The sequence below is a fragment of the Solea senegalensis genome, linkage group LG8 (assembly GCF_019176455.1).
Source record: "Solea senegalensis isolate Sse05_10M linkage group LG8, IFAPA_SoseM_1, whole genome shotgun sequence".
NCBI lineage: Eukaryota > Metazoa > Chordata > Actinopteri > Pleuronectiformes > Soleidae > Solea > Solea senegalensis.
In genome coordinates this window covers 12,266,992-12,292,635 of record NC_058028.1, presented here as the reverse complement: position 1 = coordinate 12,292,635, position 25,644 = coordinate 12,266,992, and the positions used below count along the sequence as shown (strand labels likewise).

Genomic DNA, 25,644 nt, shown 5'->3' with positions numbered 1-25,644 from the left:
AATAACCCAGTCTTTGAGGAAAAGAACCCATGGCTTCCCATATAGTTTCTACTAACTGAGCTGTGTCACCTCCGTGGTTCCTCTCTCCACATACAGTATCTATCTTTGCCGTCATCTCAAAGGCTTATCCTTCTGCCCAGTTAAATGAAATTCTGAGGTCATTAACTGATCCAGGCTATTATACTAATGTACCCGGGTGGTTCCACAGTTGATAAATGATTGGAGAGAGATAATTAGACTTATATAGACATCTATTATTAGCAGTGGTACATGCTTAAGACAGATATAGAGAAGATAACGCACACATGCTTGTTATCTGGTTATCGGGTTTAGTTCCTACAGATGTACGATAACTTGTGTAATTTCACCCACATGAACAATCATTTGGCCGTTTCATTGAACATGTCACAAACCTTGTTTCTGTTATATTTGAGCAAATGGTAAAAAACAGCATTTTAAATAAATTATGCACTGAAATTATTCTTCGGTATGGTTGCCATTATGTTCTTTGTGCTCTTGTTTGTGTTTGCAGTAGGCGTTATATACTTTGGGAGTTGTTTGTTTGACTGTGAATATTCATGTAAAAAATACTGTACTGAGTTGCTTTTTCACGGCCTTCCATGAAAAGCAGTGGCACGTCGTGTATTCAAATGACAAAAGCTCCATGTTTTAGCATAGTTTTGCTATTAAATGTCGTATTCTGGCACTTTTTCATGTTGTTTCAGTGTGTGCGATAATATTTGTCAAAATAGGATCATTTTGAAGTTGCTGTACGTTCATATCACTTGTATCACACACACTAAGGCAGTACACAATACATTTCATTAGATTCTATTTACTTAAAATCTTGCAGCTCTATTGGGGAACAAAACAATTTGCCGGTCAGAGTTGTCCTCTTCATGCCTGCTCCAATGTCTTTAAAAGCTTGGAATGGATGCTGTTATTATCTACATACTGTATCTTACCATATTCCTGGGCAGTTTGAAAGTTCTGAGTTTTGATGCTTATAAGACTCTGCACATTCACAGTTACACAGTAAAGTCTGCAGCTCATACGGAGAGTATTCTAAAAGTGAATGGTGTTAGAGAAGAAACTTTTGAGGCTGAGAGTTTAATCTGATTTAATTTTTATTGTCTCATTTACAATTACAAAAACATTGTGCTCATGGGAGTCTCTGGAAAATGAAGGTTTTGATCTTTGTGGTCACTACATTTTGAGGTCTAGTGTCAAAAGGAAATAGTCCCCAATAGTCCCAAATAATCAGACATTGCCAGCTCAGAGTTTTAGAGGAAATGTTGAAGTCTGACATTCAATGCTCATGTGCTGCTCTGAATTTGAAGTCCTTCCATAAAATAAACCCTCAAATACTAACATTGGGAAACTCTCTTCTCCAAACCAAATGCTAGAGAAGAACTTGGAAGTTTTGAGGATATAAGATCTTTCCTCACACTCGCTGTTTTTGTAAAGTCAAAACTCCAAAGTTCAGAAAAGTGTTTTGAAGTCATTGGTTCCATTTTAGGTGATGTTTAAAGTCCAGAAACACCCAGATTTATTGGTGTTCAAGGACCTCGTCCATGTTATTTCTGAGGATACAGTTTTGATCTAATTGAGGCTGAAGACGGAAGGATTTTCTCCTTTCCCTTTAAATATAATAAAACACTGTATAAGGATGATGATAATGTGCATTTTATAGATTAGACGTACATGGAGTTACATTTTGAACCTCACATTTAGATTTATTTGTGCCTAAAATTAGTGGTCTACACATGGTGTGTGTGTGTTGGTCAATCTGGCAGCACTTTCAGTCCTCAGACAGGCCGTTCTTTGTGCTGTGTCTGATGTCATCATTTTTCTGTCGTATGCTTGCCAGCCGTTGGTCAATATAGTACATGCCCCTATTTTATGTGCGTGCGTGTGCATGTGTGTCAAAGTATGCTCATCACGTCCCTCATCCACATGGCGCTTTCTTGATTGATGGTTGTCTTTTAGGTGCAGTAGGGAGAGGCGGTGCCTTTGGGAGGGAATTGATAATGCACAGAGGTGTGAGATGATGGCTGGACTTGAGCCCTACAGTTGTCACACTGGTCACTGTGTTTTCTGTGCAGCAGCAGCAGCAGCAGCAGCAACAGTAGCAGGAGCAAGAGAGGGTTCATGGTCTGAGGGGAGCTCAGACACAGTGAGAGGAGAGAGCAAGAGAGAGAGAATGCGGAAAAGATCAGAGGCTCCTGGATTATGTGTGGTTAAATTGGAATGAGTCATTGTGGATGGGTGGATTAAAAGATCATTTAGAATCGGTGGGTGATTACAGGAATGAATGTGCAGAATGGCCTGGTGGAAAGCGACGTGTCATTCAACCTTTTAGAGGATGTTAAGATCTGCCAGAAAAGACGCTGTTGAAATCACTCATGCCTCCCTCCACATCTCTCTCTGTTTTTATACCTCTCTCTGAAGGTCTGCCTTCCACTTCCTTTCTTCTTATTTTTTTGTCTTTGTTGCTGGAGGAATTTTGCAACAAGTGTTTCTCTTTGGAATTCCACAGAGCACCTGTGCCAAAAGTACCTAAGGCAACGAATAAGACTGCCGGTTTGAAGTTTCCATAATACAAGTCAGCGATGTCGTCAACATGTCTGGTCACGAGAGGCATGCATTTGATGATTATTAATTGGACTGACATCAAGGAAATTAGAGGTTACTGTTGGTGGATAAAATACCAAACACACAAGTAGATTTTATGCTGTCTGTCCAGTGAGTTTGGGGCCACGCGTATTGCTTCCATTAATTAATTATCTACTGCTTTAAGAGTTGCGGGACCGCTGGAGGTAAATCCCAGCTGACATAGGGCAAAAGGTGGGGGCAACTCTGGATAGATCAGCAGTCCATCACATGGCCGAAACACAATATTCACTCTCACACTCGCACGATTAAATCCCACACACACACGGGGAGAACATGCATACAGAAAGATCCGACCACCACTAATCCAACGTGTGACAAACATGCATTACAAATGAACAAAATAATTAAGAGATGAGTGGATGAAAAGGTTATTGACACTCCAGGGGCAATATTTAGCCTCTATGATAAACCAAGATTAATCTTAATCAAATTATGTGGATTATGTGTGTGTGTATGTGCACACATGCACATTACGTATACTCTAAGATATACCATAATCTCTCAGGATATTATTCAGTGCATACTCTGATTCCCTTTCTGTTCTTTTATCCATTTCACCACACGCTGATTTCCCTGCACTCGCGCTGTGTGGAAAAGGGAATAGTATTTCATGTCATGTGCCTATGATGTGTCTAATATTAGGTCTTCTTTTAGCTCTGGTATATTATCTACCATGTTACTCCTGACAAAATAACGGCCTGTTAGCAGCGAAATGTTCCACTGTGTTCAGGTTGAAACTCTGTCAGTTGTTAAGACACTGAAATGATCTGTAGGTGGGACTGTGGGTGTGAGTGAAGCCGTTCTCTTTGTGCATGCTCATTCCTTCAATTGTAAAAAGGAAACCTTTCAATTAGACCATCATTATGAAATATGATGTGTCCAGAATGTATGATTAGAGGGTTTTAAAATAATTCTCCTCACATCAGTTGTCTTATCTTGTTTTGTAACGTTGTCACAGAGGATTATGTGATGCTGATTAAAAACCATGTTGTTGCCAAGGTCAGAATCAGGCCCACGTGTGACATCTGAAACTGCAGTGAAAATGCCGCAGTGGTAATTGAAGAAACTCAAGGTTGGAACATACACGTGTGTCATTGTGTGTACATACATATTTATAAAGATACTTATATACCTGCAACGATACCTCCTCTTCTGCCTTGACTGATTCATTACTTTCTGCCTCTACGTCTAATTTTTCCTTACATTTTGCAGTGTCTTAAGAAGAATAGCTGCACAACACCTGTATGTGTGTGTGTTAGGGCTGCAACTAACCATTACTTGCATAATCGATTATTCTCTCGATTAATTGAGTAATCGTTTGGTGGATAAAATGTCAGAACAGGTAGAAAAATGTTTTTTGAAGTTCTCAAAATGACTTGTTTTTGACCAACCAGAATTCATCAGTTTGAACAATCTTTTTGTTATATGGAGCAAATAAACCAGAAAATCACACAAATGTTGGTTAATTATGAAAAAAAACCTCAAACCGATTAATCGATTATCAAAATAATTCTAATAATTAGTTAATTTAGTAATAGAGTAATTGTTTCAGCACTAGTGTGTGTGTGTGTGTGTGTTGTCACTGTCTTTAAGTGACAAAAAGCAAAAGCCCATAATTTGAATGATCATATTTTAAGATAACGACATGTTGTAAAGCTTACAGTTAGTGTGCGTGTGTTTGTGCACCCGTCTATACATTTATGTGTGTGTGTGACTGTGAGTCCCAGAGCTGAAGTTTGGCTGAAAGATATCTGGTGTAATGAGGCCAAGGTGATTTATAGCAGCAGACTACTTGGTTTGTCAGCACTGACATACACACACATTCACTTAAGCGTATGACTGTGACAGCTGGTTCATTTTCTTTTAAAGGCTTGCCAATTAAAAGGAAGCGAAACTCTGCTGTGACTTGGCCAAAACTTGGCAAAAGCAAATTGTTTCAAGTTGCCTCTATATTTGGTTATGAGACGAACTGGAGGTTGTTATTTTTTTATTTTTTTTTTATTTTTTAACCAAAACTTTACCCTGAGACGTTAGAAGATGGTTGAGTAGCTTTAAAAGGAAATAAGGGAGCCAATGTTGAAAAGCTCAGGGAGAACATACTAGTCCAGACAATCACCTGAGACGTGGAGCGGGGGCGGAAGGAACCAAAGCAGTGTTAAGTGTATAAAATGCAAGTCGTCTGTCAGCATATTAGCGTCCCAGAGGCGGACGGGCAGACAGACAGGTGAAGGCGGAACGGAGTCAACTTGAGTGGAGTCTGGTAGTCACACATTCCAGCCAGAGGGAAAACTGTTTTGGCTCAGACAAGCTCACCATTAACCTGTAGTGACATTGTTTAGACAGCAGAGAAAATAGCAGTGAAAAGAGGCAGCAGAGGAGACACGACATTAGCATCGCAGGCGATGATCGACGCGGAGGCAGCTTTGAACAAAGCAGCAAATGTCAATGAGACTATCTGTGAAAGCAGACTGTGTCGATGCCCTGACCTCTGTGTATGTAACTGATAAAATGTATGGACGTAAGTTGTCATTACTACAGGCGTAATAATCCTGACATCACCTTTATCCTAAAGAGGCAACAGACAGCTTGTTCCCAGCGAGTCCATGTGTGTTATTGTTTGGTCCCTGTCATAAAGATGCAGCAAGGAAAGGACAACGGTACTTGCCCTCAGAGCCACTGTTATGTTGTGGCATAATGCGTCCACATTAGTGTTGAAAAACACAATAGATTTTAGGAGAATGCTGTGCAAAATAATCTAGAGCTTTGTGACGTAATATCTGTATTTTCCCCTGAACTTCTCAAGGCAGCTTCCTTGTCAAATTTTCAAAATAATTTCCGACTGAGTTGTGAAGACACAGTGAAGACACGGTGTCCAGTGTCCTTCCTCCCACATGCTCCAGACAGGTGCCACTCCTGACTATCCAGACAATGTCCTGCTGCATTTTGTCATCTGTGGGGAAAGTTCGTGTCTGAAAACAGCACCAATATAAATCACTTTTGTTTTGTTTCACTACCACCATTACACTGTGCAACCGGACTTGGCCAAAGAGTCCGTTGTAGTGTGTCTGTCTCCAAAGAACATAACAAAACACATAATAGATGTACTGTAAAGGTCATCCACATCAGACTGTGTGCTGAGCTGTACAACTGACTGAGCAGTCTCACATTAAAGCCCTGAAGGAGATTAAAAGGAATATAACTGCCACAGGAAAAACATTCCCCAACAAAGCTTGTCTGATCCATCATTATGTTCTATTAACTTTCTCTCTTCCAGCTTTGCTGAAATTAGATGTTAACACAACATCTCTGGATTGTGTCTGCTGACGAGTCAAGGCATGTCTTCTTATTTGTACCCGTCGGTAGAATTGTTTTGCATTCGTAAGCCTAACGTGTCTTTTAGCAAACATCTTACAGACTGCAAGTTTCTTTTACTGTGCATGAATACCTTGAATACATTATAGAAACGTCTTTTTTTAGTTTGAATTTTAAGCATTAGTGGACACAGGTTACGTGAGCTTCATGAAACAACAAAAAGGTGCTGGTGTTGGTTTGTTGTTACGTCAGGCTGCACAGAAACTCTCTGGTGACCCTGAAGTCCATGTGATACGCAGAATTTACCGGACTAACTTGTGGGAGGAAGGGTGAGGAGTTTGCTTTTCACGAGAGAATGCAATTTAAAATCCAGAGGAGATACTTTGTCAAGAAGCTTATTTTCTGTTTCAGCCCTGTGATCCACAAGCAGTAGCATTATGGCTGCAGCTGCACTGATCACAAGCCACAGCTCTCTTTCCCAGAGGCTCCTAAAACTACCTTAACTTCCTGGCTTATTCACCTACATCAAAAGTATAGAGAAGTGACACACAGATCAAAAGAAAAAGATGTTGTTGGTTAAATAATGAATAGATTCTCAATAAATTCAATTCAATAACGCCAATTAATAAATTGGCTAATTATGAACGTCCTTAATGCACAGACATGACAAAACATAATATGTGAAAGAAAGAAAGATTACATTAAACACAACAATTAAAAAGTAAAACTTAACATTTACTTTTCTCAAAGTCTTTCCCATTAAAGAGTAAATAAAGATTAAGGAAATTACTGGTGAACAAAAGAAAACAGACAAACGTAGAGTGTATTTGAATAGTTTATGAGATTTTTCATATCCCACATTTTTTAAATTTGTAACATTTTCTCTTTTTTATTCTCACAATGTTTCTTTCTCACAAAGACAAACGTCCTTGTGATAGAACGTCGTTCTTCCCTGTTCGGTCACAGATAGACACTGAAGACACACCAACACGGTGGAGAGGGTCGAGTCTCGTCACCCAGTGGGACTGTGCTCTGAAAATCAAAAGACATTAACCAATTAGTGCTGATCGATCGTCACACAGCCACACAGGAAAGAGCCTGGCACAGAACATTGTTCATGTGTGTCTCTAGGCCAATGGCCACACCAGGAAAAGTATTCCTGCTGGCTCTCTGCCAATGAAAACGCTGGAAGAACTCTTGACATTCTGCCGCTCTCCAATCCAAAGTGCCTCTGCTGCTGTAGCTAGGCAGAGCAGGCGGCGCGGGGAAATAAAAGGCAGGGATGGAGGGATAGTGTGGGATGTGAAGAGGAGAGAGAGAGAGAGAGAGAGAGGAGGGTGGGAAGAACAGAGGGCTGTGAAAGCAGGTGTCATTGTGGGCTGCAGAGGGCAGCAGGTAATCTCACTGAGATAAGCAGTAGCGTGACAGCCAACCTTTAATTCCCCACGGGAGGTGGTAATGTGGAGTTGTCACCGGCTTGGTTCTCCTCATCCCCCGAGCAGCACATTCATATAAAGGAGTCATGGGATGCATTTGGATTGGGAGAGATGGAAGTGAGAGAGGAAAGAATGAAGCCGACAAAGGCAGAGAGGGAGCACGTGTCTCGGCTGTTCTCCACACTCTGCACACATCCACGCGCACAGATCACAGCAACACTGCCGCATATGCACAGCACGGTAATCACGATAAGGAGAGCAAATATCAGCGTGGGGCACTGGATGTATGTAGTTGGAAGAAGGGAATGAGAAAAGGAGGCGATATCTTAGATATTACACCTATTCAGGGGAGTGTTCAGTGGAGCAGGCATTATGAGAGTATAAATTACATTCCCTCCTTCTCCCCTTGGGCTGCTGGATGAATATAATCAACCACAGCAGCGCCGAGCACCCAGACACACAGCTCACTGTCTGTAGACACAAGCAGAATATTCAATAGAGAGCCATGGTGTGTGTTGATATTTATTTTAAACACGTGTCCCCAGTTGTGTATCGACCCTGATTCAGTTTTCCAGATGGTTCTTTTCTGAAATTATGTTCAGTCAAATATTGACAAATAACTTATTTGTCTCAATTGAGTGAAATCAATAGTGAGTCACCACCAGGCCCTGTAAAGCATCTGGTATCAGATGAGGCAGCTTTCAAAGGCGGAGGAGTGCGTGGATCTCAAAACTCCCTGAAAGCTCAGAAGCAAGAGTGCAGCAGCACTTCAGGTAGACAGGAAACAGCAGGATTTTCCTCCGGGGGGATGAGTGGATGTGATCTTCAGAATCAGAATTACTGCTGGTCAAAATAATTGGATCGGATTTCAGAGAGAGGAAAAAACAAAACATGATGAAACCAATATCAAACACGTGCCAACGTGTGACCAGAACGTAAGAGGGATGCAAATGTATGTGACACGTGATCGTTTCAGCCTTGCAGACTTATTTTAAGATAAAAGAATAAAAAAGTAAAATAGTGTGACTGTGATTTTCTTAAAAGACTGATATTATAGCTACTCAAAAAAGTGGAACTGGGCCTTTCCTTGTTTCCTATCTTAACTTTTTTACGTAACTTTTATACAAAGAGATGAGACGTGTTCTCAACCTCTATAGTTTCATTTGTTTTACAATAAGACCTTTTTAATGTAATAAAAATGAACGTTCCCTTCTGAGGTTGAACACTACAGTACAGCTGAAACAATTGGTCTTTAATCTTATCAGTTGATTTCTTTGAAATAGTCATGAAAGATGGCATTTTGTAAGTATGAGCATATTTTACATTTCTTTGACCTTGTGTGGTTATAAACTTAATTACTGTGCGTTATTAAATTTAGTATGACCAAATGGTATAACCTAACGATTAATTAAGCAAATGAATAATCAAAATAATCATGTGTTCCAGCCATACTTAACACTCAAACATAGTCAGTGAGTAAAGTGCTCAAATCTTCATGTCTCTTCGTGTCTCTCTGTTTCACTGTTGGCAGATAAGCATCTAATCCTCTACTGTGTTTGTCAGTGGGATCTTGAGAAAAAAGGAGAAGGTAGCAAACATGCAGCTCGTACCACAAAGAGTTAAAGAAAGCAATTCCTCTTTGTGACGAATCCACTGGCCCATTATGTCAGGGATGTTAGGTCAGTTCCTGCTAAATGGGAGGGCAGCACCTTGAGTTAAGGTTCATTGCTTCTTTACAATTAAGACAAGCATTATTCTAATGTGATTCCTCTGTCTCTATCTTTCATACTCCTTGTCTCCTCCTCCTCCTCTTGTCCTTTCACCAAACCAGGGCCGATGCTCCAGGGAGAACTGCAAGTACCTCCATCCTCCTCCTCACCTAAAGACCCAGCTGGAGATCAATGGAAGGAACAACCTCATCCAGCAGAAAAATATGGCGATGCTGGCCCAGCAGATGCAGCTCGCTAATGCCATGATGCCGGGCACACAGCTACAGCCAGTGGTGAGGGGACACACGCAAATTCACACCTAAAGACCCATCCCCAAGAATAAGCCACAGATGTTTACCTTTTTACTGTGTGTACAAAAACGTAACACACATTTCCCCACTCATCATGTTTGAAGGAGTTTCATTTCATTTCATCATGAGTTCAATCACCATAAATCAGTAGGGCTGAAACAATTACTCGATTAATCGATTATTAAATTAATTGTCAACTATTTTGATAATTGATTAATTGGTTTGAGGGTTTTTTCATGATTAAAACAAGATTTCTGATTGTTTCAGCTTCTTTAATGTAAATATGTTCATGTTCTGGTTTCTTTGCGCCATACAACAAAGAAATCATTCAAACTGAATCATTTTGATTTGTGGACAAAACAAGACATTTGAGAACATCATTTCCAGGTTTGGAAAACACTGATCAACATTTTTAACATTTTCTGACATGTTATGGACCCAAACAATTACTCAATTAAGCGAGAAAATACTCGGCAGAGTAATCGATTATGAAAATGCAGTAAACGACACACCTGAAATTATTGCACTTTAAACTGAAAGGATCTTTAAGGTGACGACTAAAGCCCGTCAGCAAGTTCAAATAGATTGTTCAATCCCTTTGCTTGAGACCCAGTAAAGCTCAAAATGATTCCTGTCTTTCCCTCTGCTTCCTCTGTGGAGTTTGTCTGTCTAAAATAATCTCACATCTGTATTTAAAAGAGCTTTAAGACACACACACACAAACACATGCACAGTGTGTGTACACTTAGCCATTGGCATATAGGGAAGAGGGGCTGTGTCGAGCGGCCCATTGAGAGAACTGAGGAAAGCATGAAAGCTTTTAAAGAAGAAATAGATCTCCCTGAGACTGCAAAGCCTTCTCTTTCTTTTTATGTCATGGGAAGAGAGACTACGGTGAGAGGAGGGGGGAGACAGACTGACAGAGAAGGACACAGCAGAAGAAGAAAGTGATGGCTGAGTGAAGCAGGGGTAGATAAATGGACAGAGTAGAGACAGGTAGGGAAAGTAAAAAAGATAGGACGTCAGCAGTGAGGAGAAATGGCTTTAGCCCTGCACTACAAAGAAAAGTGTAGAGAACAGAACCATGTTGTCTGCAAAGGGAACAAACAGAAAGACAGGGTACGAGTCTTTCCAGGAATCAAACTCTCTTCCTCCATCCTTCCCTTGTGTCCTCGGCGTGGTTTCCTGCCCCCATCCTCAGCATGTCTACCACATTTTATCTGCGGCTCTCTCACATTTCTTTTTTTTTTTTTGTCTTCCGCCTTCCAGCGTCCTCCAAGTGCGTAGGAAAGTGATTTCATTTCACGCATGGAAATGTGCAGCGGGTGAAGTAATTAGGGTCCATTACAGCTGGCTGTGAGTGATGGTGCTCATGATGCTTTTTATTACAGAGTCAACGTCAGCGGACGGCCCACGTTACAATTATATCTATCTATAGTCCTGTATCCTCACTCAAGAGAAGAGCATTCTAGTTTTGTCAAAGTTGAATGGACGGATTTTCGGCTTAAACTTGTCATTAGGATGTCAAAACTGATTGCATGGTGTAAATGTGAAAATGACACCGTCCATGTTTGCTTATATTGTTCCCGTAAAAGCCCTGCTTTCACTATGTTATTCTCTTGGCGACCGGGATGTGGTTTTTGCAGAAAAATGTCCACTGGGTTTACAGGCTCCTGGCTTCTTTTTTTTTCCTCCTGCTGCTTCATACTAACGTTTACACCCCAACGGTTACGCGTCTCACATTTTCCCTGCTTACTCACCAACCTCACCTAGTGCTAGGTCAGATAATCAGGGAACAGAGTAGGAATGAAAATGTCTCTGTTCTCCAAATTGCACAAGCCAGTAACCCATCAAAATAGTTTTTGAAGGTCTTGTTTTAAGGTCAAAGGTTGTATAGTGTTGCTTTAAAGGTAGGGTTGGAGCTCCTGGAAAAACGGTTGGAGCAGGCTACGTTACCTACTGGTCCAGTAGAAACAGAGGCACCATGGCATCACTTTGCAGTTGTCGATGTTCACTCTGGTCTTGGCTCTGCGTCAGTCTTTTTCTTGGCGGTAGCCTTCCCAAAGAAACGTCTTTTGTTTGAAACCAACACCTGTTGTTGGCACCTTTTCTGTCACAACGTTGCTTCAACTGTCTCATTGGATTTAGCAAGCTAGCATAAGCTCTGGTGTGGCCTTCTGATGACAAAAGAGGGGTACGCGCATTATGATTTAGTTACAATTAGGGTGTGAAGAGGATTTTAAGCAATACAGTAAAAAAAAAGCTCCTTAAAATGATCCCCCACCCTTCCTTTAAGGCGAGCGGTAAAACACATGAGATGTTGCTAATTTAGCAAAGTGAATACAATATATCTTCGTGCTCCGTTTAACGTTTTAATTATTGATGCCATTTGACATCAGATCAAGAAAAATATCATTACATTACATTAAACATAAATAATAAATATGTCCAAATCATGATGATTTGACTTTTAAGAAGTCTGTTTGCAAAGAAATTATAGTTTTTTCATTTGAAGTGAATTTCTGCAACACTGAAGCATTCCACTATAATGCTGTTTTATCACAAATTTGATCTTAAATCCCAGAATTGCTGTGTCTTACGATTGGATGTTGTGCTCGGTCATATTGCGATTCATTACTGTGGAGTCATTCTACTGAAAAATAAAATTGAATTGAGTTGCATAACATTAACCTGTGGGGAGGATATTTATAGATAATGAAGATAATTAAAAATAAAAAAATAAAAATTCAATTTGCTATTCTAAGACAAAGTGAGTAAAAGTAAGAGGAAGTTTTTGTGAGAATGAGAGCTACACAAACACAATCACTGCTGTGATACAAATTGCTGACAGGAGGCGTGCAGAGACTTTTCTGTTCCTACTGTGTAAATATGCTCAATTTAAGATAATTGTTTTCTTTCTGGTGTGACTGTGATTTACCGCAAGAGTCTGCGTTGTGATATCTTTGAGAACATTTCCACACCAAGTGAAGTGAGGTTCACAAAAGGCCCAAAGCAAGAGCGCACGCTTTTTTTGCAGGATGACATCACTGCATTGTTAAAACCTCAGGACTGTGAGTCTTCTCAGTGACATCATACCATCCCTGATATCTGAGCGCCACAAGCGAGACGCGTCTGCAGGGAATCTTGTTATGGGACATGATTTCTCAGACGTTACAAAAGGCAGCATGAGCAGAATTACAAAGTTCATGATGGGTTTTTTTCTGATGTTGTGAGTCATCCCAGAACAGCCATGAGGTATTTGGAGGAATGTAGATATTCAGCTGTGGCTGATGCTGTTCTATTACTCATATTGTTGTGTCGGCAGGGGCTGAAGAAACAATTCTCTGACTGGGACTAAGGTCAAAACTTGCAGTGTGCTATATCAACTCCCATCATTTTTTTTCTCTTTCAAATGTTATGCTGTGTAGCGTCTCCTTCTCCCTCACGTACACACACACACACAGCCTGACATCCCTCATCCTTATTACTCTTGTCTTAATGATCTCTGGTGTGTAAAGTGTGTGAAGTAGGCAACGTCTCGTGTGGAGCTGAGGCTTTATACTATTTGTGTTGGAGCAATGAAAGAGAAGCAGCTCTCAAACATTCTTTTATATCAGATGTAAATACAATAATAGTCTCTTTTTTTGTCTTTTCTCTGTCTGTCCACATTGGCCTTTGATTAATGCGCACGTCTCCTATTTCATTGTCTACAGTCATATAACTCCAAGTGTTTATTCGAGCAGAAGTAACATTATGCTAACCGGTAGATGTAATCAAATATTTACCATCTTTTTATATATATATAGACTCTGTAAGAAATCTTATTTCTCATTTCATTTCACAGCCGATGTTTTCAGTCACACCCAGCCTTGCAACCAACGCCAATGCTGCTGCTGCGGCCGCCGCGTTTAACCCCTACCTTGGCCCCATGTCGCCCGGCCTGATGCCCGGAGACATCTTGCCCGGTGCCCCCGTACTGGTCACCAGCAACCACAACGTCCCTGTTGCTGCTGCTGCCGCTGCACAGAAACTCATGAGGACAGACAGACTGGAGGTGAGAGACGCACACTTTCACAAAATATGAGCACATAAATACACACACACACACACACATACGCAGAGATGAGCGGATTTGCATAATTATTTTTGTCACTTTCATATCAGTTACAAATTAAAAGAGAGATTAACAAAACTCGAGTAAACACTGCAGCCAGTGAGGATCTGTTTACCATCTATGCAAACAGATTGGGCTTTGAAATAGAGGCTGTGCCAGCTTGAATATTAAAGGCACCAGTTTCCTCGACACTCTGTCTTTGCCGACTTTAATTATGTATTTGGTAAATCGTTCCTGTTACAGTAACTACATAGCATTACCATAATACAGTCATTACCTAAACCTGAGCAAAGAGAAGGGGACGTTAATGAGAGTCTCTCCACAAACACTCACACTGTCGATGTTGCGGTCAGTCAACAGGCGGCAACAGGAAGCGTGTTTGGTGCAACCCTCTAGTTACAAGGAGCCAGTGTGTAATTTCCAGAAAAATCTTTAATTGTCTTATGAAAACAATCAGTCATGAAACTTGATGAGTGCTGCTCCTCTAGCTGTGTTCAGATAATCATTAATTGGACAGTAAGTCAATCTCATCCATTATGTGGACCCACCCGGGAAACAGTGGCAGCAGAATAATGGGGAAATCGTTGGAAGCAGACAGGAGGCGTGCGAGAACATTAGGAGGGTTACAGTTAAAACGTAACATGGTGTAGCTCGGTAATGAATGGAGGCGAGGCCTAGGAAGTCCCTTAGTCCGATTGACAAGTGGGCAACATGCAGGGAGAAGTAAAGGGAAAGGGCCATAGGAAAGGAGATGGAGGAGGAGATAGGGAATCAATTTGTCGACCTGTTATGGTCATGAATGGAGAGGTTGGGACATCTGGAGACAAAGACAGACAAAGGACAAAGTGGTGATTTAATTTCATAGAAGAGTCGTGACTGGTGTGAAAAGGTAACAGACAAAGTTCATTTTTTCATTAATAGATGAACATGTGGGTCTAATTTGGTGACAGAAAATCATTTTCAGGACCCAGGATTGAAAGTTTTTAGCGCCTTAGCCCAGTAAACACATAAAATGATCATTTTTTCGCAGTTGTCTTCCTTCTACTGTATGAGCCCATTCCAGTGGTCAGCGCTGCCTGTGTGCACGAGTGCAGCTCTTTGATTGGAAGAAGCCGTGTCCTAGCCTAATTTCTCAGAAACTAGGTTTGCTAAAAATATCTTTGAGAAAAGGGCCGGCCGTATTTTAGTTTCTAGTGTGTCATTCAAAATAAACATAGCTGAGATTCTGTGGGCTGACACACATACCAGTCTGTAGATATGTTGCCGTCTGTTTCCTTGAGGCTGAGAGAAATTCCTATTTTAGAAGACAAATCTCCGGACTGTTTTCCTAAGAAATATTTCCCCGTCTGTCCGTCCGTCCGTCCGTCTCTGTTTGCTGCAGCGTTTCAGCACACACAGAATGGTATGATGCTTACCTGCAACAATGGTGATGTAAATGGCCCAGAGGGATGGTTACCATGGGGACAGAAATATGATTAGCAGGCCTTTTATGTGTTTGTCCAACTAAGCACTTTGACGGGGTTAGCTCTCTCTAATGCATGATTAGAGCTGCTGCTCAGAGAGACACACCTGGTTCCCAGAACCATTTAGTTTTTCCCTTTCTTTGTTTTATTTTCTGTGCCAGCCACCCTCACTTGATCCCCATCTCTATGTCCTTTATTCATCAACCACTCTCTCCCTTCCCTCCCTCCCTCCCTCCCTTACCTGCTTCTCCAACATCTGCCTGACAACAAGGCAGCTTGATTTTTTTTTTCCTTCTTTTAATAAGACCAGTAGCAGCAGCAGTAATGGTGTGTGTGTGTGTGTCTCTGTGTGCGTGTGTGAACAGATGAGTGCATGTCAGAGCCATGTAAGAGGAAGAAGAGACCAGCAGAGAGATAGAATCCTGCTCCATCGCTCTCAGAACAGTGATTGTGGATGATGAGCTGTCATGACAGGAGTCAGAGCAGCAGTGGTGTGTAGATAACTGCCCTGATGGCCTTTTGTTTGGGAGCCAGTCCAACATGAATCAAATCCTTTATGCACGCAGACAGTGCGACTGGTAAATGGCTTGTTCTATCACAATAATTGATAACTGATAGATCCATACAGGATAGAGTGATATTATGTTTCATTTGTGCCGGACTGGAAGGAGTCGTCGGTCGCTGACTGCTACTTAAATGAAGCTGTTTGTGCTGCTTTTTTAGGTGTTCACAATTAATTCTGTAGTGTGTGTGTGTGACAGTTGTTGATTACGTCAGCTGCAGCCTCCCACCCCCCGAGAGTAACCCAGCCTCTTATTTCCCATGAGCCTCGCTGAGCTGTACATTCAGGCTGAGGCAATCACTATCCCGATTGTTCGTTCATGCAGGTGCTGCCCCCTTCTGTCCCACAGCAGAAGGAATATAAACGCAGCTCATTTGAATAATGGTTGTAAAGTTAGAGTGATTGATGTGTCTGTGAACACTGGTTACAGTCTGTTCTGCGTATCAATCAGTAGGAATGGCCAAAGCTTGGCATCAAGATTAGTTATCACTGTCTGGTGAAATAATCAAACAATGGCTGCACAGATGGATTGCTTCATTACATGTGAAGTAAAGCAAACACTAACTTTATGTTGTGTGAGGTGTTTTTTTTTCTTCTTCTTCTTCCTGTGCATTTTAAACACAATAACAGAGGTAATGTGCACATGTGTGTCCCAGGTATGTCGAGAATACCAGCGGGGCAACTGCACACGTGGGGAGAACGACTGTCGCTTTGCCCACCCGGCGGACAGCACTATGATCGACACCAACGACAACACAGTCACTGTGTGCATGGACTACATTAAGGGCCGCTGTTCGAGGGAGAAGTGCAAGTACTTCCACCCTCCGGTTCACCTGCAGGCCAAGATCAAAGCCGCCCAACACCAAGTCAACCAGGCTGCAGCTGCTGCGGCTATGGTAGGTACATCTGTCTGCAGATGGAGCATTAAAAAAGTTTGGTGGCAGTTTAAGGACTTACTGTCATAAAAAGAAAAAAGAAAACCTGGAGTAGAATATATTTATTTATTCCAAAAAATGAGGAGACAGTCCTGGTTTGACGTTTTGAACTAAAACAAAGCTCATCTACGGTTAATGGTGGCTCATAAACATGAACTGGGCATTTCTCTGATTGAATACATACTATATCCACTACCAACACTGTCTCAGTCAACATCCTCTACTTGTTTGCTGCTTTTACTCATGCTCTCGCGCACATTTCCGTCTCCACTGTTCCTGCTCCCCTCAGCTCTGACTCAGTGTGCTTTGTTAGCAGCAGGCTGCAGTGATCACCGTCTCCTGCTCCGTCTTATTTTGCTGCTTTGTTAGACATAAATGTTGCTGTTGTTCACAGTCAGTAATATAATGCATTGTAAATAACTGTTACTTCTATTCATGTGTCTGTAATCTGTACAAAAATCTGGAAAAAAAATGGGTTTTCCTTAGGCAAATAATCTAGGCGGAAGTAGTAGGTAGGTATCTAGAGAGGACGGTAAGATTAATTTCATTCCCTGTTAGAGTTAGGGTAAGGGTATATAGGGTAAAAGCTATATTTACTGATATATTTTCAATACAATTAAAACATTTTACATTGAACATGTAGAAATTCAAGTGTATTTAACACATGAAATAGATTTGACTTGAAGCAGTCATGATTAATCTTAAATACCTTATTGATTGGGTAGCTATTGCTGGCTAAAACCAAAGCATGTGAACGACAGCAATAAATCAGTTTGGCCCTTGTATAATGTCATAAAGACGTGCTGTGGTAGAACTAAGTATGAACAATATGACCAATTTTCAGTCTACTTCTGATCATTATTACACACTTTAATTAAATCAAAATCAAAATAAATCTTCGTGGACCATGACACTATTGACCTCAGTAATGTTTTGCCTCATTTTTCTCTTAACAATTAATCATGTGAAAGGTCATAATTCTCTTCAGTAACCCTGCAGCCATTAATGTGCATGCCCTGGTCTTGTTATTGTTGTTTATTGCATTCCAATGATTTGTTTTTTTTATTTGTTTGTTTGTTTTTATTGTTTCTTTCTTTTCACCAACCCACACTGCACTGCTGCCTCCATGATGCACCTCCGCTTGCTGGTTTATGTTATTGCGCTTGAACCCCATTGGCCCATTGCCATCATGTGCTCGCTGCCTGCTAATTAAGACTCAGTCGGCTGACAAATCACTGAAGCGACCCCTCGACGCAACTATTGACCTGGTACTATGACTATTACTCTTCACCTTTTCGCTCAGCATGTAGCTGAATAGATACAGTGTCTTATTCCTCATTTATTATCTATTGAATGGTCTGAACTGTGGAAACACTGGTGGGTGATGAACTGATTGCAGCTTGTAGCAGAAGCCGATCATTTTGACTCTTTATTTAAAAGACCAGGGACCAAAAATAAATTAAAACATGTTTTCACTTTCAACTGTCATTTCATCACCTTAAGTGTACAACAAAAGCAATTTAAAGGAGGCATGTGAATGAAGTATAGTAAGATAATGAGGTGTGGTCATGTTTGCATGGTTCAGTCACTTGGTAAAGAGGTGTCACATCAGTCTTAACATGGCTTGTACTATCGTGTGCCAAGTACTATTATCATGGAGTGGCAGTGCAGCTTTTCCTAACTAAATCATTTCTGTTGCTGGTCCAGCAGTTAGTATAATAACTTCTATTATAGTGAATGTAGTTTATTAGCCTTCAACGATTATTTTACTGTACTGTTTAAACTCATATCATAAGGTTGATGAAATTGAGCTGAGAACATGCCACAGTTTGTCAGCTAGTACCACTGTGCCTTCTGGCTCTTACAGAGAAAGTGTAGTCCACTGCTTGTTTGCCAGTGTTAGTGAAAGCTGTCTGGAAGAGCAACTTAATCTAATGAAATTCTTTGTTCTCTCTGCCCTGAATGTCACTGCCGCCGTTCCTTTGATTTCCCTCACTTCCCATCCCTTTATTTTGGTGTCATCCCCTCATCAGGGGCTCCCTCCCGTCTTGCCTCCGCTACCAAAGAGACCTGCACTTGAAAAAGCCAACGGTGCCACCACAATGTTCAATGCTGGCGTATTCCAGTACCAACAGGCCCTGGCCAACATGCAGTTTCAGCAGCAGACTGCCTTCATACCATCAGGTAAGACCTGAACTCTCATTTAACCATGTTTATGGGACTTACTCCATCACTCGTCACTGTCAACTGACCTGTAGTCTCTGTCATTATGTTGTGGCATCAGCTGTGAATGACTGTGTGTTTCCTCTGTTGGTGAAGAGATAGAAAAACTTGCATGGACACATATTTGTACAATTGTTCACAGCATGGATGTTTAGCTTGTGATGGTTCTAAACAACTGTCGTCACAAAGCATTGAGTCGATTCTGTAGCATCTATAACAACAGTCAGTATAGTGGTAATATCAGTATTATACTGGCTTAATTTAAAGTTAGGGTTGTAGATCCTGGAAAAACTGTTTTGAATTCAAAAGTCCAAGCCCCTTTCTTCAGACTTCCCTTCACTTCACACAGGAAGTGACTTGCTTACTTACGAGACTGGCAAAGGCAAGTCTCGTAATTAGGTGCAAGACTGTGCTATGAAAAAACTGGGGACGTTCATCAGCTAAATGATTCTAGCAACCGTGTAGTGAAGATGTGAAGGGGTGAGGTGACATCACCTCAGCATGTGTCATGTAGGGACACTGGTATATTTCTCGGTAATTATACAGAATTCCTCAGGATGGTGATAAGTTAAAAGAATTTCCAAACACTTTTAATTAATTTATTTAGTGGACCTATTTAGTTTCTGAGGAGCTTGTTGTCAGGTCCCAGCTGTTAGTACATCCTGACAGGCAAAATCCAGGGCCTCAAAAAGTCAGCCACGTAAAAACTCAGCATTTACTATCAACTCAATGAAATGACAATCAGATGATCCAGTTCAGAAAGAGGGCTTTTATTTATTGTGAGTGAGTTTTTACACACACAGTCTCTTTAACACTTTCTCTGGCCGCTGCACAGTCGCCTCACACTGTGTCACTGTGACAGCTTAAGAATAGCCTGCCATCGACGCCGCATCGACATGCTCAGATCCTTGTACGTTTGGTCACTGTAACACTCTCCGAGGATTCTGAAAACAGGTCGCTCAAGACCACCACAGTTCAAACAGCTGCTGTGCTGAGAACAGGGAAAGTGGCCCCTCTGGTAGAGGCTTGAAGAGATTTCCTCAGGAAAATGTTACAGACTTTTTAAATCAAGTGAGAAGTTGCCCCCTGGTGGCTGACTGCTGTGTCCGTCACTTTTCAAACTGGAAAGCTTGAACTCTGTTTCTAGTACACAGTCTATAATAACATCTCTCCTCACTCACAGTTGTCATGCATGTCCTTCCTTTTGTGTGCAGTACGTGTGGTTGCAGCAACTGCGATGTTTTATTATAGCAATGATTACTTGTTTTTTTTTTTTCTTTTCAATCACCAGTAATAATCAATATCATGATTTTGAGCTGTTGTATTCGTGTGAAGGGATTAACGTATGTAGAGCACAGTTGGAATTCAGTATTGTCTGACTTTATAACACTAATTGTAATGGGTTTTCTTCTCCTCCTCCCTTCTGCCCTCCACTCCTTGTTGCAATGCATGATGGACAGGCTCGATATTGTGCATGACACCTGCAACAAGTGTTGGTAGGTGCCAGCTTTTACTTACTGATTATTCTTTGTGTCACTCACATTTCATTCAACTCACTCTCTCATCATGTGAGCACATTCACTTTGGGATTTTAATGTCTTTTATTATGTTCTGCGCAACATATTTTGTCTGTCTGTCACCTATTGCTTGTTGCAATTCATACCCCCCCATCACTGCCTCATGACACTTCCACCCATTGTACGTTATCTTGTTATACTTGCCATATGAACATGAGGAGTTATTATTTGCTAGTGTTAATAGCGATAAAGTAGTCGTATTATACTGTTTTTTTCGAAACTAACACAAAGGTAACTAGTCGTTCTAAAAAATATGCTAAAAATATGCTTTTTATTTTACTTCCAATAAGTTTCCTTACGCCCTGAAGACTCCCACTGATGATTTTCCTGTGCGTGTTTTTCTCTCGTCGTTAAATATATCACAGAGAGGAAGGATTAGATTTTTTGTTTATTAGCCCTCTGTAGACGTGTTGACACATAAACTGCTTTCAGTCGTCTCCTCTGGTTCAACTGCCTGTGTGATCTTTCCCCCAAAGTACCCATGATGCACGGTGCTACTCCAGCCACTGTGTCTGCAGCCACCACATCTGCCGCAAGTGTTCCCTTTGCAACCGCAACAGCCAATCAGGTTTGCTCCTCCCCTGCCCTCTCTCGCTCTCTCTCTTTTCACTCTCTGTTAGTTTATTTGTGTTATAGTTTGCATCGCGCCTGAAATCTGTGACATTCAGACCTTTTTGGATGATTATTATGCGTATTTGAATCATTAAATTAGGTTGACATTGGTGTTTTGTCCTCATTTCAGCTAACGTCTCCCTCTCTCCCTCCCTGTCTTTCTCCGTCTCAATCAGATTCCAATAATATCTGCAGACCATCTGACGAGTCACAAGTATGTGACCCAGATGTAGGAGTCTCAGTCTGAACAGTATGTACCGCACAGCTTTCCAACACATCACACACGTTGGTGCCAACATTTTTCTCTTCCTGCTGTTCCAGCGTGACGGAGTTGCACTTCTTTTTTTACAACCTTATTTTTAGTTTAGTCGTTTTTTTTATTCATTCTCATTGTTTCACTTGAACAGGACTTAAAGGAATAGTTTGGCATTTTTTTGGCAAATACACATTCACTTTCTTATTAGATAATGAATGTAAAAGAGGAGATTAACACTGTTGTGCAAGTTAAATATGAAACTGTTTTTTTCTCTCAGTTCAAACCAGAGTTAGACTTTAATGGGAATTCCAGGATATTTCGACCTGGGCCCTGTGTTTATAAATGTGGTTGAATGGTAGTTAAGTTTCACAATTGGTCCAGTAGATCACCTCTTGCAGCAATGGCTGCAGAGTAATCTCATAGAGTTGAGTTATCTCCATAAAAAGTGCTTCTTTTTGCCAATAAATGGCTCGGAATGTTATCGAAAGAGTCTGGCGACACTCCTCTGTGACTCGCAGCGATGTTTCCGCTCGGCTGTGATGCGTTCACTGATGCTCGTGTAATCCACTCGCTCACTCTCGCTCTCCTCTCACAGCAGCCATGCACACGTATATATATGGCCCTGCCTCTAATAATCTGGCTTTGTCCAAATATTAATAACGCTCTTGAGTTTACCTAACATATTTACATGCATCTAATTTAAGAAGACTCTGAGTGACACTACTGCTCCAGTAATGTTTAAGATGTCCCCATCAGTCTTGTAACCAAACCTATGTCTTTGATAACGTCACCAGACTCTGTGCTATTAAGGATGACACTTTTATCTTTTTTCTGTTGAAAAAAAAACTGAATTTGTTCTGAAACACAACATTGACAAGAATCTGTGAGATTCATCAGCTCACATTCAACAAAATAATAAGAAAACAGTGACGTCATTCACCAAAGTAAGCCGTTAAAGAGCTGTGTGTTGCAAACATTTTCCAAGTCTATTAGAATTAGAGCTGCGACTAATGATTATTTTCATAATCGATTAATCGTTTGGTCCATAAAATATCCGAAAACCTTAAAAAAAAATGTTGATCGATGTTCGTCAAACGTGGAAATGACGATGTTCTCAAATGTCTTGTTTTATCCACAAACCAAAATGATTCATTTTTAATGATTTCTTTGTTATCCAGAGCAAAGAAATGAAGAAAATACTCACATTTGAGAAGCTTTAACAATCGGAAATCTTGTTATAATCATGAAAAAAGCTTTGAACCGATTAATCCATTATCAAAATAGTTGTCGATTAATCGATGAATTGCTTCAGCTCTAATTAGAATCTTTGTTAAAAATCATTGTCAGGATTCACTTGTAACTCGCTGTGTGTCTTGTGTTGTGAACTTCTTTCCAGGTGGGAGTGGAGCGTCAAGTCCAAGATTAGCAGTTACCCTTCCTGCCTGTAACATCTAAATCTGCATGTTAACGTAGGCGGCAGAGTTTGTCGGGATCTATTTCTTGTGTATTTCATTGCACACTATTTACAAAACAATGGAAGAGAGCATCATTTGCATTTACAGACTGCCTTTCACTCAGTAGAGGCTACTTACCTTTATCCACCGGACACACTCTGAATGTGAAAATGAGATAAACGTGTGGAAAACACCGACCGCTCGATTGGTACGTCCATTGACCAAGAATCATGACTGATGGTGTTTGTTTGTTCACTGATTGTTGGTCTTTGACCTGAAATGTGTTCATTTGTTTACACAGAGGTGCACCTTGTATTTCAGTTGAGGTAAAAAAAGAAAAAGAAACAAATAATGCGACTGAATCACATATGCATGTACACACGATTCTTTTGTTTTTTTCTTACTGACTTTCTTTGTTAAACCAATGATAAGGGAAATGACATGAGTGCACTCAGAGGCAGAATAGCAACTGAATGTGTGTGAGGTGACTTTTCGAAACCTTTCCGTCTTTCAAGCACATGTCTTTAAACTCGCTAGCGTCCCTGTAAAGTGCCATACATCTCAAAGTACGCGAAAGGCATTGGAGCAGTGTTACAAACAACTCCCTTTAACATGTTTCCTCTCATGGACGCCATGTCACGTCTCGTGTCATTACCTGTGATTCCAAATATCACCACTGCTGATCAGATTATCTTCCCCAGATTGAATGCTTTACTCAAATCTTCTACTGAATGAAAAGCTTTTTACTTTTATTCTTCGAGTTTAACGTCGATGTCGGTTGTTTAGACAAAAAAAAAAAGGGGCGGGAGCGGATATGTCCGTGTCTGTTTAGTTGATGGCGACTAAGATCTTAACTTATATGATGAATAGCTTTGACAGAACACAGCGATCGGTCGGGATGCAAACTGCTGAGAGAGAGAGGAGTCAAGAATCTACACTTATGTGATTTGTATGACCTGATTTGTGTTCATTTGTTTGGTTCTGCATATTTTAGGGCAGGTTGTGAAAGGTAGATTTGGTGTAGTGTATATACAGTAGAGTCTGGCATATTTAAGAAAATGTTAAATACATCTACCTGAGAACTGTTAGTCAGCCAAAGGCTTTTTTTGTGTGTGTGTGTGTGTCTCTGTTACTCGATGTTGTGCGTATCATTTTTAAAAGCACGTGGGCCTCGTGAGTGAGCCCAAAGAAATAAGGACTGAGTTTATAGAGTAGTGTTTTTTGTTTGTTTTACGTGCGTGTTTGTGTTCTGAGTGTTGTTCAGGCGTAATTTAATTGGTGGGTAGCGCAGGGAAACGTGGTAAGATACATAAACGATTGTATTACTCATCCAAAGCCTTAGAATGTACCATCGGGTCAGCACAATGCAACATGACATTTGAAATCATTCAGTTGCCTAATTCACGTCATATTAACACACACACACACACACACACACACACAAAGCACTATGTAATTGTCACTTTTTTTTTGTCATCAGTGTTTTCTTAACTTTATCAGACAAGGTGTGTAATATTACTTTATTTTGTTTGGATGACATTTAGTTTTTTAGGTCAGATTTTTAGTTTTGCTGATTATATTTATCTTTCTTATAATAATATAAGGTTTCAAAAAAAAAAAAAGTGTGTGTTTTTGTGTGTGTTTCCCCCCATGCACAGTTTCCTGACAATTCCATGTAAGGTTCATTTTTAGTATGATTATGATTGAAAACTCAGTATTTTCTATGTTATGCATATTGTTGAAGTGTATGCATTTTTTTTCATTTTTCTCTAGTCCGTGTTTGTGTTCTTTGAACAAAGATGTTTTATACGAGTATCTAAAAGTGATGAAATAATAGAACAGAGAGGCTAAGTTGTCACTGTGGCAGCCGTCGCCAATAATCCAGTCATATTTTAACGATTGTAAGGTTTGTAACTAGTCAAATAAGGGGGAAAAAAAAGACTATTATTAAAAAATCTTCTAGTTCTTAGATGTGTAGAGTAACAATGTTATTTTCTACTGTATCCATTTCAAATAGTAACTATTGTTTTAATATTTTTACTCTCCCTGGAAATTGGGCCATGTCGGAAAAACAAGCTGCATATTTGATCACTTTTTTCAGGGGCGTTGTTGGCGGGGGTTTGGGTGAACGTGGCGAGCGGGGAAGTGAGTCTGCACACTCGCCTCTTCCTCGGCCAGCTGCAAACAACGAGGGTGGGGTGGGGGAATGTCGATAAAGGTGATAAAGGTTGACTTTTTTGCACTTCTGTACATAGTCAAAAAAGAGAGAATCGTGTATATTGAGATCTTATTTTGAATAAAAAAACAAACAATAATAATAATTGTGTCTATAATGACAACGGAATTTTGCTAGGATAACAAGAAAAAAAAATCTTTTGAAAGGCTGAACAAAATTGCTTGCATCAAAAAGGGCACTGAGTTCTCACTCTCCTACCCATTTCAGAAAAGGCCAAGTGTTGCTCTTCTTTTTTGTCAGCAGCTTGTAGTTTGCCAGGAAACCAAACCGGAGGAGGCGTCCACTAACCTCCTGTGTAAAGGGCCTGACCGGGTCTGTCTGCTCCCCCAACCTGCCGTCACTGACAGGTGTGTGTGCATGAGGGTGTGCGTGCGCGTGTGTTTGTGCGTGCGCGTGTGTGTGTGTGTGTGTGTGTGCGCGCGTGCGTGGGTGTGTGTGTGTGCCCTCCCAGGTCCGACTACTCACAACATGTCCTGTCTCTTCACTTTACTCAGACAGAAATGCATGTTCCAGGAAATACATGTACCTGTTTCAATGAAAAGTAACTTTAAAAAAAAAAACAAAAAAAAAAAAACCATGACGACACAATAAGAAAACATGTTACACACGGAAAGATGTATTTACAGTATACAATATTCTATCAATGTAATGGAATAAAACATATATATATATATATATATATATATATAAATAAAAATACAAAAATAGAATAGTGCATTATTTAGAAGAAGAAAAAAAAAGATTCCTCAGAAATATACTCACTAAAAG

At 40.5% G+C, this 25,644-nt stretch overlaps 1 protein-coding gene across 5 annotated transcripts in view; it reads left to right on the top strand.

Annotated features, from left to right (window-relative positions):
* The window catches only part of LOC122773304 (muscleblind-like protein 1), a 63,937-nt gene extending 39,328 nt beyond the window's left edge, over nucleotides 1-24,609 (top strand). For 2 of the 5 annotated variants that reach the window (XM_044031887.1, XM_044031888.1), the window contains exons 3-11: nucleotides 9,256-9,426; nucleotides 13,289-13,498; nucleotides 16,240-16,479; nucleotides 17,733-17,786; nucleotides 18,552-18,702; nucleotides 20,202-20,237; nucleotides 20,795-20,886; nucleotides 21,107-21,180; nucleotides 22,583-24,609. In XM_044031887.1, coding sequence (XP_043887822.1) covers nucleotides 9,256-9,426; nucleotides 13,289-13,498; nucleotides 16,240-16,479; nucleotides 17,733-17,786; nucleotides 18,552-18,702; nucleotides 20,202-20,237; nucleotides 20,795-20,886; nucleotides 21,107-21,163 — 1,011 coding nt within the window. In that variant the 3' untranslated portion in view covers nucleotides 21,164-21,180; nucleotides 22,583-24,609. The remainder of the gene's footprint in view (nucleotides 1-9,255; nucleotides 9,427-13,288; nucleotides 13,499-16,239; nucleotides 16,480-17,732; nucleotides 17,787-18,551; nucleotides 18,703-20,201; nucleotides 20,238-20,794; nucleotides 20,887-21,106; nucleotides 21,181-22,582) is intronic. The other 3 variants (XM_044031889.1, XM_044031891.1, XM_044031890.1) reach the window with 3 other exon arrangements.
* Nucleotides 24,610-25,644: the final 1,035 nt, after the last annotated feature.